Source organism: Hydra vulgaris, chromosome 15 (genome assembly GCF_038396675.1).
Source record: "Hydra vulgaris chromosome 15, alternate assembly HydraT2T_AEP".
Taxonomy (NCBI): domain Eukaryota; kingdom Metazoa; phylum Cnidaria; class Hydrozoa; order Anthoathecata; family Hydridae; genus Hydra; species Hydra vulgaris.
Window position 1 is genome coordinate 54908843 of NC_088934.1, and position 14646 is coordinate 54923488.

The 14646-nt window shown below is 26.8% G+C and overlaps 1 protein-coding gene across 1 annotated transcript in view; it reads right to left on the reverse strand.

The window, feature by feature from the left end:
• LOC100210553 (glucose-6-phosphate isomerase) overlaps window positions 1-14200 on the reverse strand; it is a 51316-nt gene extending 37116 nt beyond the window's left edge. Inside the window, exons 1-4 of the mRNA XM_065819068.1 lie at window positions 13902-14200; window positions 13480-13685; window positions 9541-9631; window positions 3827-3895 (exon numbers count right to left, since the gene is read on the reverse strand). Coding sequence (XP_065675140.1) covers window positions 3827-3895; window positions 9541-9631; window positions 13480-13598 — 279 coding nt within the window. The 5' untranslated portion in view covers window positions 13599-13685; window positions 13902-14200. The remainder of the gene's footprint in view (window positions 1-3826; window positions 3896-9540; window positions 9632-13479; window positions 13686-13901) is intronic.
• Between the last annotated feature and the right edge of the window lie 446 nt (window positions 14201-14646).

The following is a 14646-nucleotide window of genomic DNA, read 5'->3' on the forward strand; positions in this document are numbered from 1 at the left end:
GATTAAATGCAAAAAGCAAATGGTGTCGAAAATGCTCAGTTTTGTCCACTTGACATTCCATTTTAATGATCTGAAAATACACAAAAATAAAAAAAACTAACAAATCAAAACACACTATCTTGTAGAGCAAAACATTCTCTTTCAAACAACATAAAACATTTTGCCAATGCATTTTATTTCTGCATGCATTTTTAAATTTGAAAAAAACGCTCATGAATTATTCCTCAACCCAATATTTAACTTTTATTATCAGCTCTTATAACTTTTCTTTGTTAATATTTTTAAAAAAGACAAAAAGAGATGATTTTATGGTTAGATATTTTTATTGAAAAAATATAAATATTTTATATCAAAGATATAAAAGAATGTGATATAAAATGAACTACTACTACTTTTGTTAATAAAACAAATTAAAAGTAAAACGCTATTTAAAAATAGATAGTTAAATAGAACTGCAAAAAAAAGATGTAACTTAGGGATAGACCATAAATTATGCAATGCCAAATTTTACTAATTAAAAAAAAATAAAAAAGATCAAAAATTAAATTAAGTTAAATGAAGAAACAAAAATAGCACATACATTGAATGAAAATCATAAAAGAGCTGAATACTTCCCACTTCTTTTTTAAAAAAAATTTAGCATTGCATTATTTATGGTTAATCCTTTATTTAAATAAAAGAGCATTTATAATAAAAAACAAATTTTTCACAACTTAACATTTTCAAAAAATTCAAAATGAAATTTGAAAACTTCAAGTGTTCTTTTTTATTCCTACAAAGGAAAAACATTTTGAACCTTCAGATCTGAAGAAGAGCAAGAATGCTGCATTCATTCTAAAAAAATTTTGTGAAAGATTGGAAGTAAGAGTTAATCCTAGAAGATGAAGAGTAGATGACTCATCGAGTACATCACCATTCATAAATATAAGAAGATCTAAATTATTGCGATAACGATTGGCTGAAAAAAATTGGGTTTTATCTGTATTGAAGTTCACGAACCACTGTGAGCCCCATGCTGTAGCAGAAGTAAGATCCTTTTCAAGCTCAAATACCCCTCCAAGCAATCAGAGAGTGTTGGTTTCTTATCACGACAAGAATAAATGGTAGTATTATCAGCAAACAATGCCACCTTAGATGTGAGAATAACTGGAAGATCATTAATGTAACTTAAAAAGAGTATAGGACCAAGGATTGAACCTTGAGGAACCCCTGAAGTTACAGAATAAGAGGAAGAGTGCTGTCCATCGAGGACAACTTTTATACTACGATTGGAAAGGAAGGATTCAATAATCTTAAAGATATTGTCAGATACACCATAAGAAGAAAGCATATGAAGAAGACCAGCATGCCAAACTTTATCAAAAGCTTTTGAAATGTCAAGAGCGATGGCCTTAACCTCTCCACCTTCGTCTAATGCACGATAAAACCTGTCAGTTATTACTGTTAGCAAATCAGCTGTAGAACGAGAAGATCGAAATCCATATCGATGGTCAGAAAGTTATTAGATTCAAGATGAGAAATTAAGTGTTTGTTATTTAAAGATTCAAAAACCTTGCTTATGATAGGAAGAAGACTTATGGGACGGTAGTTAGACGAATCAGATCGCTCTCCAGAATTTTTGAAGATAGGGATAACAGATGCCACTTTCCAGCACGCTGGAAAACAAGACTCTGATAAGCACTTGTTGAATAGTTTTGAGAGTATAGACGACAGCTCCGGAGAACACTTCTGCAAGACAATAACAGGTATGTTGTCTGGGACACAAGCTGTAGAAGAGTCTAGACAGGAAACCACTTTAGATACAGAACCTAGAGTGATACGAATGTCAAGCAATGGATCAACTTGTTTGTTAGCAATATCAGGTAGAACGCAACTAGTGGAATCAAGAGATGATATTGATGAGAAGTTTTTAGCAAACAATTCAGCTTTGTCTTTAGGTGAGGTGAAAAAGTCTGAACCATACAAGAGAGGTGGAATTAAAGATTTGCCCTTATTAATAATACTATTAAAGATTCTCCAGAAGTCACGAGAGCCTAATTTTTGAGATGAAATACAAGATTTCATGACCTAAGAATAGCAGACTTTGGCATTAGACAAAACCTTTTTACAATGGTTTATAGCAGTAATAAACAGACGTCTGTTTTCTGGAGAGTTGTTTTGCTGATAAATATGTAAGTAACGGTTTTGATTGGTAATCGCAGCAGCACAATGTGAGGAAAACTATGGAGGAGAGTGAGACTTGACCTGGAATCGTCGAGAGGGAACAAAAGATTCCATGCCAGCATGAATCCACGAAGTTATGTAAGAAGCACATTTATTGACAGGAAGACAAAAGATTTCTACCCAAGGGCCATCATGGAGAAAATCACGGAAAGAATCCCAGTCAGTTTTACTGTAGTTGTAAGAGGTACGATAATAGGGGGGTTCAGGTGATGAAGAAGAATGAGATATTAGTTTTAGAGAGATCAAACTGTCATCACAAGCACCTAAGGGTGGATGTGGAGAAACTGAGCACTGGCTAGGATCAGAAACAAGGCATAAGTTGAGTAGAGAAGATAAATGATTCGGGTTGTCTGGAAAGCGAGTTGGAAAGTTGACTATTTGAGTTAGGGATTGAGAAAGGCAAAAGTTGTGGGCTTTAATGCCTGCAGTCACTGACACTTGAGCCAAGCCATTTAGAGTGGTGAGCATTAAGTCACCGACAACAACTATATTGGCTGATGGATAAAGAGAGAGGGCTTGGTCAATATGATCAGAAATAACATCAAAAAGAGTGCAGTCTTGAGATGAAGGAGAGCGATATAGAACAAAGAGAAAGGCAATAGAGTGAAGTGGTGCTAAATAAAAGCACATAAAAGAAAGTCTGTGGATTCAAAACTAGTTTCACTACAAGTGGGTGAATTCTTACAAATGTAAATGCCCAGGCCAAGCATGTGACTATTGGAGTCTTTACGAATTAAAGGAATATAACCATCAACACTAAGATCGCAAGATGAGACAGCTGAACTCAAAGTAGTCTCACAAAGAGCAAGTAGGTCTGGTGAACTTTGCAAGAGATAAGACTCAACAGAAGAAAAGTTACTTCGAAGACCACGAATATTAGTTAATGATAGGTTTAGAGAACTTGGTGATGATGGTTTTTTGTGTTTTATGTTTATAGAACTTGGTGATGATGGTTTAAATGTTTATTTTTATATTTGTTGCTATTATTCAAGAATTTTCATATATTTGTCTCATTTTTATATTTAAACATATTCTACTTTCTTAATTTCTATATTATCATACTTTTGATTATATATCAAACAATCAAATGTTATTCATTTCTCATACTAATTTGTCCACTTTTTCTTTTTTTTTTTGTTATTAGTCTAACTTTTTCTGCTTTTTTTATTAATCTTGCTTTTTCAAATATTATTTTTCCTCTTTTCATTGATTTTTTTTACTTTTTACTTTTTTTTTCTTTAGTTTATTATCTTTATTATTACTTTTTGTTGACTGTTTACTTTTAACTTTTGTTTTACTTTAACTTTTGCTTAACTCCAATGTTTCCAAAAAATCAATTTTTATTGCAAGATATGTCAACACAAATAATATATTCAACAAAACTAAAAATATGGTTTAACATGAGTCTGCTGATTTAACATAAAATGATCCTAGGACACTTTTAAAGATTCAATTGAGTTTTTTTTGCAAGAAACATTAGGACATTTAAAAAAATATTTTTAAAGTGAAACATAATAAAAAATATTATTTCTAGATCGGTAGGCAAGAATACTCACAAGCCTAGGGAAAGTAATAATAAAAACAAACATAATGAATTAAAAACCTCAGTCACATTGATATTTTCACCAGAAAACATCTGATTGCGCATGTTTTCTACTTGGCATTCTTCAACCTAGATAAAAATATTTATTTATATGAAAAAATACATTTATAATTTAAATAACTTACATATAAATCAAAGTCTAGAGCACTAAATATTGATAAAACCTAGAGTACTAGATATACTAGACCAAAAATCTAGAGTGCTAAATATAAATACTAATACAAACTGCAACAATAAGCTTTTATGCAAAATCATATTCATATTGATAGTTAATAATGTAATATTACTTACACATATGTTAGTTTACACACTTGCTGTTTTTTAGGCTTCAATTATGACTTAACCTTGCTCAAACTTAAAGCCTCAATCAAGATACATATATTTATTTCTGCCTCATTTATGCTTATTATTATGTAAACTATTAATACGTAAATTCATTTTTATATAAATTACAAAATATTTATGGTTCTCAAAATATAAACTTTCAGTTAGCAAAAAAAAGCTGCATTTTACAGACAACCAGACTGGTGATAGTATTGGTAGCTATAAAAATTTAGTTTACTTTCCATTAGGTTTGCTAATTTTCAATCTTAAGAGATCCAAACACCAATGATGAATGCTTTATGCTTAAGGGCAAAACTTTTTAACTTTATTTAAGGCCAAGGAATGTTCTTTATTAAAATTTGAAAAAAAAAATTCAATCTTGAAAATTTTTACAGTGATATGTAACAGGTTTTATTCAATTAACTAAATTTACTTAGTTCACGGCCCAATAAGTAAAAGAAGCCTACAAACTGTCAAGAAGCCTACAAATAATATCAAGCCATTATTATTTAATAATTTTGATATTCAATAACAAAATTACATATGAATCAATTGTCAAATGCACACCAACAATAAACATTCACAGAATGGTCTGACATTTACACTCATTTTCAAACCTAACTCAAAACAAAGAAATTATAACAAGCAAGTAAACACAAATGAAATGCTTGCACAACAACCATAAAAATAAAAAACAATTATTCTGGCAATCTAAACAAAAGTTTAGAATAATAATCTAATTAATCAATCAAAATAATCTAAACAAAAGTTTAGCTAATTTTTCTTATTTACTTTAAAAGTTATATTTTGATACAGAGCCGTGGCTAGACTCCCCACCCCTCCTCATTGGGGATAGGGGGAGCCCCAGCAAGCAAACTTATACAATTGAAAAGGAACTTTTTATTTTTTAAGTAATATGTAGTGGATTTTGGGGCACTAATAATAGGGTGTTTTATTTGTTGAGGGGAGGGGATGGGGGTCTATTTTGCAATATTGTTCTATTAATGTTCTAGTAATTTGTTCCAGTGTTTTTTTGTTTTTCCTGTAATATCTTCTGTTAATATGTTGTAGTGGTTTCTTTGAACCCAGTATGTTACAGTAAAAACAGGTCAGGTCAAGATTAGGATCATAATGACCACCCTGCTACTGGTAACATGTAATCCAGTAAATCCTGCCTTATGTCCCCTGCCTTAATAGGACTTGCTTCTCTAGTCAAAAACTAGGAGAAGATTTAATTAAATTACCCCTATCTTTGGGTATTAATGTTAAAAAATAAAACCTATCTTTGGGCTTGTGGTTGAGTAAAGGCTAGAAAAGATGTCTCATTAAAAACATTTTGGATAGATAATAACTGCATCCAGCCACTGACTTGTATTAGATCTCCTAGACAAAGACTTTAGGGGTATACAATTTCTGTTAAACAACCTCACATCCATTCATTGTTATTGACAATGCAGCTAATATATCAAAATTTAGGCATAATATTAAATCTCGGGAAATCTCGATCAGATGTCGATGTAGTTAAATATAGTTGGATTTTATGAATTTGTTAGCACATGACTTAGAAATACCTGTGTGATTACTTGAAACTGTATATCCCAAATCGATCAACTCTGTTCAAAATATGTAAATCTAACCAGGTCATAATTGATACTGAACTATAGCATAAAGCAATCCATCTGAATTAAAACACAAAGCAATCCAATTGTTCTAAAACATATCATACCAATTACTTACACTGAGCGCAGTAAAGAATATCAAAAATTAAAAAAAAAGGAAGCACAGAACACTAAAGTAAAAAACCTCATACCAAATATATTACAGTTCTCAGAGTTAAAAATTAAGTTTGGTACAAAATTGCTGACTAAACTATTTTTGATTGGCACAAAATTTTTAACACAAAGGTTTCACCATAACAACATTGTAGGCGTAGAGTATGGGGTGCAAAGGGGGCAGGCTGCCCCTCAAGAGCCAACCTTGCCTACTTGAAAATTTTTATGCCTTTTTGAAATTTTATCTAATCTTATAATATTTCATTTTTTTATTTTTAAACAGAGGAAAAAATCAAGTTTTTTCCATAAAAAGCGAAGAAATAATCCTTTGCTAAAAACATATCCAAAAAAATCGTTTTTAAGATAAAAACTTGGAAAATTTGACAAATGAGGGAATCTTCTTTTCAGATAAGAAATATGTTTTTTTGATAAAATAAAACTTCAGATAGTCTTTTGACCTCAATTTAAGATTTTTTTCACGCTGTATACTAGTGCTTTAAAGTAATTTTTTTAGCGATGTTTTTGTTTTTGTGTAGATTTTATATTAACTAAATTAAATTTTGATTCAAATAAAAAGTATGAATTAAAATTTTCTTAAAGAAAGCCAGTTAGACAAGGTACTTTGGTGGACTTGACTTAATGGTAATGAAGCTTAATTTATTCAAATTTCAAAGTAACAGTGAGTTCACTTGACAATAACTTTATGAAGTTATGTTTCGAATTTTATTCTTTCTTTTTAGAATTTTAAATGAAAATTTAAATCGAAGTTTTACTACATTTACATTTTATAAAAATTACTATAAAAATTAACTGACAACAGCTGGTACTTTTTTAACAGCTGTAACAGTAACTTTTACTCTCAGTAACTTTTACTCTCGGTAACTTTTACTCTCAGTAACTTTTACTCTCGGTAACTTTTACTCTCGGTAACTTTTACTCTCAGTAACTTTTACTCTCGGTAACTTTTACTCTCAGTAACTTTTACTCTCAGTAACTTTTACTCTCAGTAAATTTTTAAAAGCTGCTTTTTACTTTTGCTTGTGTAAACATTTTGAGTGATGCTTGTTTATTTGGTCTCATTTTTATATTTAATTATAACAGTCGCATTTTAAAAATGAATAACTACTATTATTTTTTATTTACTTTATTATTTGTTTAAATTACAGATTTTAATTTTACTCTGAAAAAATGATTAATTAATTTCCATTAATTAAAAAATAATTAAAGTTAAAAAACTAAAAAAAATTTTTTTTCGAAAAACTTACAACATATAAGTTTATCATTCGAACTAAGAAGAATAATTCTCATAATCCCAATGTGCGCATTTCAACCGCCATACAAGAACCATCATTTTTCAATGATAAGTTAAAGTTATAAACAGCTACATTCTATTGAGTATGGTTAAAGTTACAAGCATACAGTTCAGATCATGTTGATGATAATAGCAGGAATCAAAAAACAAAGGCAAAAGCCAACCTCATTATTAATTCATAAAAGATTTTTAATAACAACCTAAAATAAGAGATTTTTCTTTACAGAATTCCCTATTCATCATCATCCAAATTTATTTCAACACAAGGTTTAAATGGAAAAAAATCAGAAAAAAACATTTGTCGATATCTGTTTTAATAGTGGATTAAGTATGATGCTGTTAAAGAAAAAGCCTTTTGTTCCTCATGTGTTAAAGCTACTGATAAGAAGCTTCTGCTTCCAACTGAATCAAGAGAAAAAAAATCCACTCAAGGATTTGTTATTAATGGATTTAATAATTGGAAGAAAGCTCATAAAGGTTTGGTCCTCATGAAACTAGCCATTTTTACCAAGCCGCTAACGAAATGATTTTGACAAGCATGTCAGATTCTAGTAAACTTTCTACTCAACATCTTAAAGATATGAAGGACACAAGAACAGCTCTCGATCATATTTTTTCTAGTCTAATTTTTCTTGGCTGTCAAGGCTTGGCTATCTAAGGCAAGACAAAGGAGTTTTTAAATCTATTCCAGCTCTTAGAAATGAGGTCTATGGATGTACCGGTTTTGAAAGTAGAAGTACAAATGGATATCTCCAAATTGTTAAAAACATTTGGAATGTTTTTAAAAACATTCTGGTCAATTAAAATTGCGTTTTGGTGGTTTTTTTAAAAAACGATTAATTTGTTATTAAATTAATGGTTTTAACTTTCTGACAACACGCAAATGTTGGACGAAAGTCAAAAGTAATTAAAAGTGACGTATGTGTTGGCGTAAGAATCATTTTTTTCCTTCCGCTCTTCCCAAATGCAACAAACAATATATATGTATATATATATATATATATATATATATATATATATATATATATATATATATACATATCACTTATTCCAAACACTGATATTAATATAATTTAACTTTTAAATTTTTTATAACCATTGTTACTCGCCTCTCCAAGGCCAAGAGGGAAATCAGGGCCACTACAGTTTACAGTTACAACCTCTTTTAAATCTTCAAATCAAAAATATGAACCTTAACTAACAAGGCAGCTGCGCAGAGAAACAAGTTGAATGCAGTTATAACAGGGATGTGGTAGGGATTGAACTTGGAACTTTTAGCTTATGAAGCGAGTGCTCTAACACTATATCACTACCACAAATGTACAATAGAATGAGTGAATGACACCCATCTAATAAAAAAACAATCACACTTTAAGCTCTATTCAATTTTAGTCAGTTTTGTACAGCCCATTAGACTTTATTCTATTCTAGTCAATGTACAGCCCGGTTAGACTTTATTTCTTTTTTCAGACACTATGCAATTTCCATACAATCTAAAATAATTCTGCACAGTTGGCAACCTAACACACTAACACTTTTGATCCATGCATCTACATTCACAATCCTTATAAGTTCGAAATTCACATGTCATGACAGGGTATTTCACTGCCTGTCAAAGCAGAATTTAAAATTCAAGAATGTATGAATGTTGAGTAAGGAGACTTTCATATGAATACACTATTAGAAATTTAAAATTCATTGTCATTTTTATGTCAACAAGATCTCAACAAAAGGACATAGTTCTCTCACTTCATGTTTAACTTTTAAATTAGTTTAATCAAATTAAAAAATTATAACATAAAAAGTGTATACATAAAAAGAATAAATAAACTTTAAATAAAACTGCTAAATTTTTATTTAAAAAAGTAAAAAAATATATATATATATATATATATATATATATATATATATATATATATATATATATATATAAATAACATTAAAAAGCCATTATAGGCTCATGTAAACTAAAAAGATAATTGAATAGAGAAAATAACAGGTTTTAAAATTAATTTTTTTTATTGTAAATGCAACAAATTAGCATAGCACAAATAAAGCAACATTTAAATTTTCCAGAAGTAATCATTTTATGCCCATTTTGTAGCCATAAAGCTAGTGCTGTTGATTTTAAAGGAAAACAATGTTTGATAGAATTACATTCTAAAGTTTGATGGCTACATTTTTTTTTATTAATTAACAATAAATACTATTTAATATAGAATTTATTAAATTACAAATTCCACAATATAATAAATACCATTTCAACAAAGAAAATTAGAAGTTTAATTAAATTATTAAATACTAACAAGGTCCAAGAGTAATCTTAATGTTGTTTCTGTAATTCGATTTTTTGAAAAATCAACCAAAATCTCTCCATGAGGAGTATTCAATGTCTCACTAAAATATTTCAAAAACAGCATACAAATAAATTTAAATATGAAAAAAAAAAAGAAGAATATTTTCCTTACAATCTGACAAAAGCTTAATAATACTGTATATGTAATAATTAATTAATTAATAACAATTATTAATAATAAAGTATCCTTTTTAAGATTAAATAATAGTTTAAAAAGGAATCATTCACAAAGTAATCTGATAAAAAAGTGACATCAGACAATAATATCATAAATAATAATAGTAAAAATAATGCTAGTAATAATAATGATATTATTATTAAAATGTATATAAATATTTAATAATATTAATAAAAATAATTACATCATAGTTATTTTTAAAGCAAAAACAATATCAGTAACAATAATATATATTTTTTCCACTTCACTTCCAACAAAGCTGAAGCAAATACTATTAAATTTAAAAGTTATTGGAAAAGATCTGCTTTGTTTGGTCTATAGAATTGTATGGTATGGAAAATAAGTAATAGAAATGTATAGGCTTGTTTTTGTACAAATATGAAGTTTAACGTTTTATGACGATAATGTTTTAATTTAGTAGTATTATAATTAGAACAATTCTATTTATGTACAATTTGTTTTATTTTAAACATGTTTTATGTTATTAATGTTATAAACTGTATAAAACAGCGTTGCAAAGTTGTTTTACATTAACACAAGCTTTTTATTTATAGAAACTTTATATAACAAATTTATTAAAAAATGACTTTTTTAGTTTTGAAATTGCTTTACAAAAGTTTTCTTTATCATTAAATTTTTAGATTGATCACAGAATAAACATTGATTAGAAATGATTATGTTTATTAGGTAGTTAGTAGGAAAAGACCGGGGCACCAGCAAAATATGGGGTTTCAGTGGCCAAATATAGGGTTTTTTTATAAAAATTAAAAAAAAGAAGCTAAATAATCAGTTTTTTTAACAAAAAATTTCCTAACTGCAGTTAAATACTTTTTTTTTAATTTAATACTTTCTGAATAAACATCACATAAACAATATAAAAAGATAATTAAAATACTCCATAATAAAATTTTTTTTTACTTAATACAAATATGACAAAATGTGAGCTGCATAATGCTTCTTAACAAAGCCTCTATATGATTATTTAATTGGTAACTATTTATATGGCATTATATTGGAAACTATTTATATGGTAAATAATTGGTAAAAAAAGGAATATTATTTATTATAAAACATTTAAAACAATAAAATAAAATAGTACTAAATTAAAAAATTTGTGATTTTCCATGATTCCATGATTTTTAAAGAAATCAATCTTTTTCTCCTGATTTTCCCTGATCAACTCCCCTGACTAACAATGATTTCATGGAAACCCTGTAAAAGATTATTAGATAAAACTTAAATTCTATCTATGAATTCAAATTTGGTGTGAGATTTAGTGTTTTATTACCTCACGCTTATAGTGAGAACAACTTTTTGAATAATCAGAAACATACTTAAGTTTGGAGTTTTCATAATGCCTGAAAGTGCCAAACAAAGAATCCATATATATATATATATATATATATATATATATATATATATATATATATATATATATATATATATATATATATATATATATATATATATATATATACATCTCCGTTGTATAGCGCATTAATTAGAGTAGTCAAGAATCAATTTTTTGAATCAGAAATAAATTCCCTGATCCTTGATAAACTCCCTAGATATATAATATGACTATATGTAAATGTCTTCTATTTTTGCTAACATCTAAAATAACTTCTGACCCATTGTCCAATGGGTCAATAAGACTGTGTAGAGCAATGTGCCTTGAAGTTACAGTCAATGTTGTCTTTATCTGAAAATATATAAAATTACACTTAAAAAGGTGTGTTCTGTATATCAATGGCATTAAAAGGCTTGCAACATTAAATAATTGTGAATTAAACTAAAAGATATAACTTCAATCAAAACATTCATAATAACTCTATGTATTTTTTATTAACTATGCTTATAAAAAAAAAATTGTTTTTCTTCATGTTAATTTATTATTCAAAATAAATTTGTAATTTATTATTAATTGATTTTTTTGAATGTTTCAATCAATCAATATATTCTGAATTACATGATTTTATAATTCAAGGATGTTTACAAATAGTATAATTACTAATGATGCGTCAACACCTAATAATAATGACTAATAACATAAGAATAAAATAATAACAACTCTAAAAATCATAACGTTAACAATAATAATAACATTAATAATAACTATAATAATAAAAATGGTATTAATAACAAAAAAAATAATGGTATTAATAAAAATAATGATATTAATAAAAATAAAGGTAATAATAATAATAACAATGGTATATTTAAATATGTCTATACTTATCTACATACGCACATACATAAATATACATACACATTCACACACATATTAACACACAACACACATACATACACACATTTGCACACATACATATACCCACACAGGCATACATATACCCACACAGGCATACGCACATACACATTCAATCATTGTACAAGGACAACAAAAAAGCTGTACATAAATGTAAAGATTCTTGAAAAAAAAAAAAAGATAAAATAAATAAAATATACAAGAGAGAGTATTTTTAATAAGACTATTAACAGTGATATATTGCTTTTATTGATGTTTATAAATTATAAACATCAATAAAAGCAATTTATAAATTATTGTGGAGTTGAAAATAACACATACTTATGCCTTCTTCGAGCCCTAGTCATTTTTATATTCTACAAATAAAAAATTGTGAATACTTTAATAATGGCAAATCTACAGGGAAAAAAAAGATATATTTATCAAAAAAAATTTATGAGCCTCTGTGACTTGAATAATACGTTCAAAGTTTTACAACAAGAGAAACTCTAAAAAATTAGACATTTTTTAAAGTTTTTTTAATTTTTTGAAGTTCCAATTAAACAACAACAGCTGAAAAAGTTTTTTTGAAATTAAAATTAAAAAAATCACTTTTTAATAATGTAAATTAAAAAAAAAAGGACTTTTATGGGAGAAAAACCAATATCAGATATGGATGGTTTAATTGTCCAACTTTTAGCCTAGGAGCATTTATTGTAAGAAATAACTTATAATCAATATGTAAATAATTTAATGAGAGCATTTTTACAACTTTTATGAAAAACTTCTTTCTTCGGAGTCTATAAACAAATTTTTATAAAAAACTCAACAAAAGCAAGTTCAACCACGGGACACGATTCTTGGAACTTTATTACCTACTCAAATATTTTTTAAACCTACACAAATACTTTTTTATACAAAAACATGGCTTTTTTTTAATTCAATTTTTATCTCCTATTATCTGGCTTTTATCTATTTTAAGTTAGCCTTATTTTGCAGTTGATTTTCATTATTGTACGGTTACGTAAATTCTTGTTTTATATATTTTTTTAGAATTTAATAAAAAACATTGTTTACATACAACACACACATAACTATTATTATGATAATATTATTATATTTTCAATTTGTTATTATTATTATTATTATTATTATTATTATTATTATTATTATTATTATTATTGTTATTATTATTATTAGTAGTATTGTTATTATTATTATTATTATTATTATTATTATTATTATTATTGTTATTATTATTATTATTATTATTATTATTGTTATTATTATTCTTATTATTATTATTATTATTATTATTATTGTTATTATTGTAATTATTATTATTTAATAATTAATATATTAGTGTTGTTATTATTATATTTACAAAATATTATTTTTTAATTTACAAAAAATCAATACTAGCAAACTTTTATCGATGAATTAATTAGAGCAAAATTAGTACTTACCTAAATGCTTTAAATCTATCAGGATCTTTTTGAAACAAATCTCTCATGTGCCAAGTTTTTGCATCTTCATCAAAATGAGATTTGAGTTTTTTCCAACCATGTCTCTCTGTTAATCCCATTCTAGTTAAAGGAGTATCTTAAACGTTAAAAATTTCTCAATTTATTTTTATTTAGCTTAGCGGTTTCACACTTAGCGTTTCCGACGCCTATAAAAATATAAAAACCGTTTATAAAATTGTTATTTGTGTTGTTTAGAGCAGTTTTTGAACAACAGAACTTAAAGAAGAAACAGAACTTAAATTGAGGATTTTAAATAAGTAGACAGGTATCGTTGTGCTCACTAAATTGTTTTAAAGTTATATAAAACCTTTAAATACATTATTAAAAGTATTGGTATGACTAACGAATACAAAAGCTAATACTTTTTTAATCAGTTTTTTTCACAACTTGTCCAGAATCTCTTGAGATATAAAAACAAACGTCACAAAAGCCATATTGCGGTAATTGTAAATATATCTTATTCGTTGTTATTGTTTTTGTTATTTTTATTGTTGTCCAGAATAATTCGAAGCAACATTGAAAGACAATACTTTTAATCTTGCTTCTTATTTGTTATTAGGAACAATAAATTATAACAACAATAAAAATAAACGACAATAAAAAAAAATTAATTGTTGGGCCTATAGTCTTAATCTTTGTGTTATTCCAATAAATCTTCTTTGGATTTTTCTTCAAAATTCAAAGAAGATTTATTGAAAGAATCCAAAGAAGATTTATTGAAAGAATCCTAAGAAGATTTTAATCTAGCAGCTGATCAATTGAAATTTGCAGTTTTTAATTTTTTGAAAGGCATCCTTATTTGACATCCTTTTTAGGCATCCTTTTAATATAATAACTATTAATATAACACAGGTGTAAAAAATTTTTTGCACTATTTAATATTTTTTAAATCATGGCAACAACTAAAAACCAAATATGTATATATATATATATATATATATATATATATATATATATATATATATATATATATATATATATATATATATATATATATATATATATATATATATATATATATATATATATATTTATATATATTAGCCCATCCCATTTTAATGCTCATGAACAAATTTTAATACGCGGAGTTGTTTTCTTAATGAAATT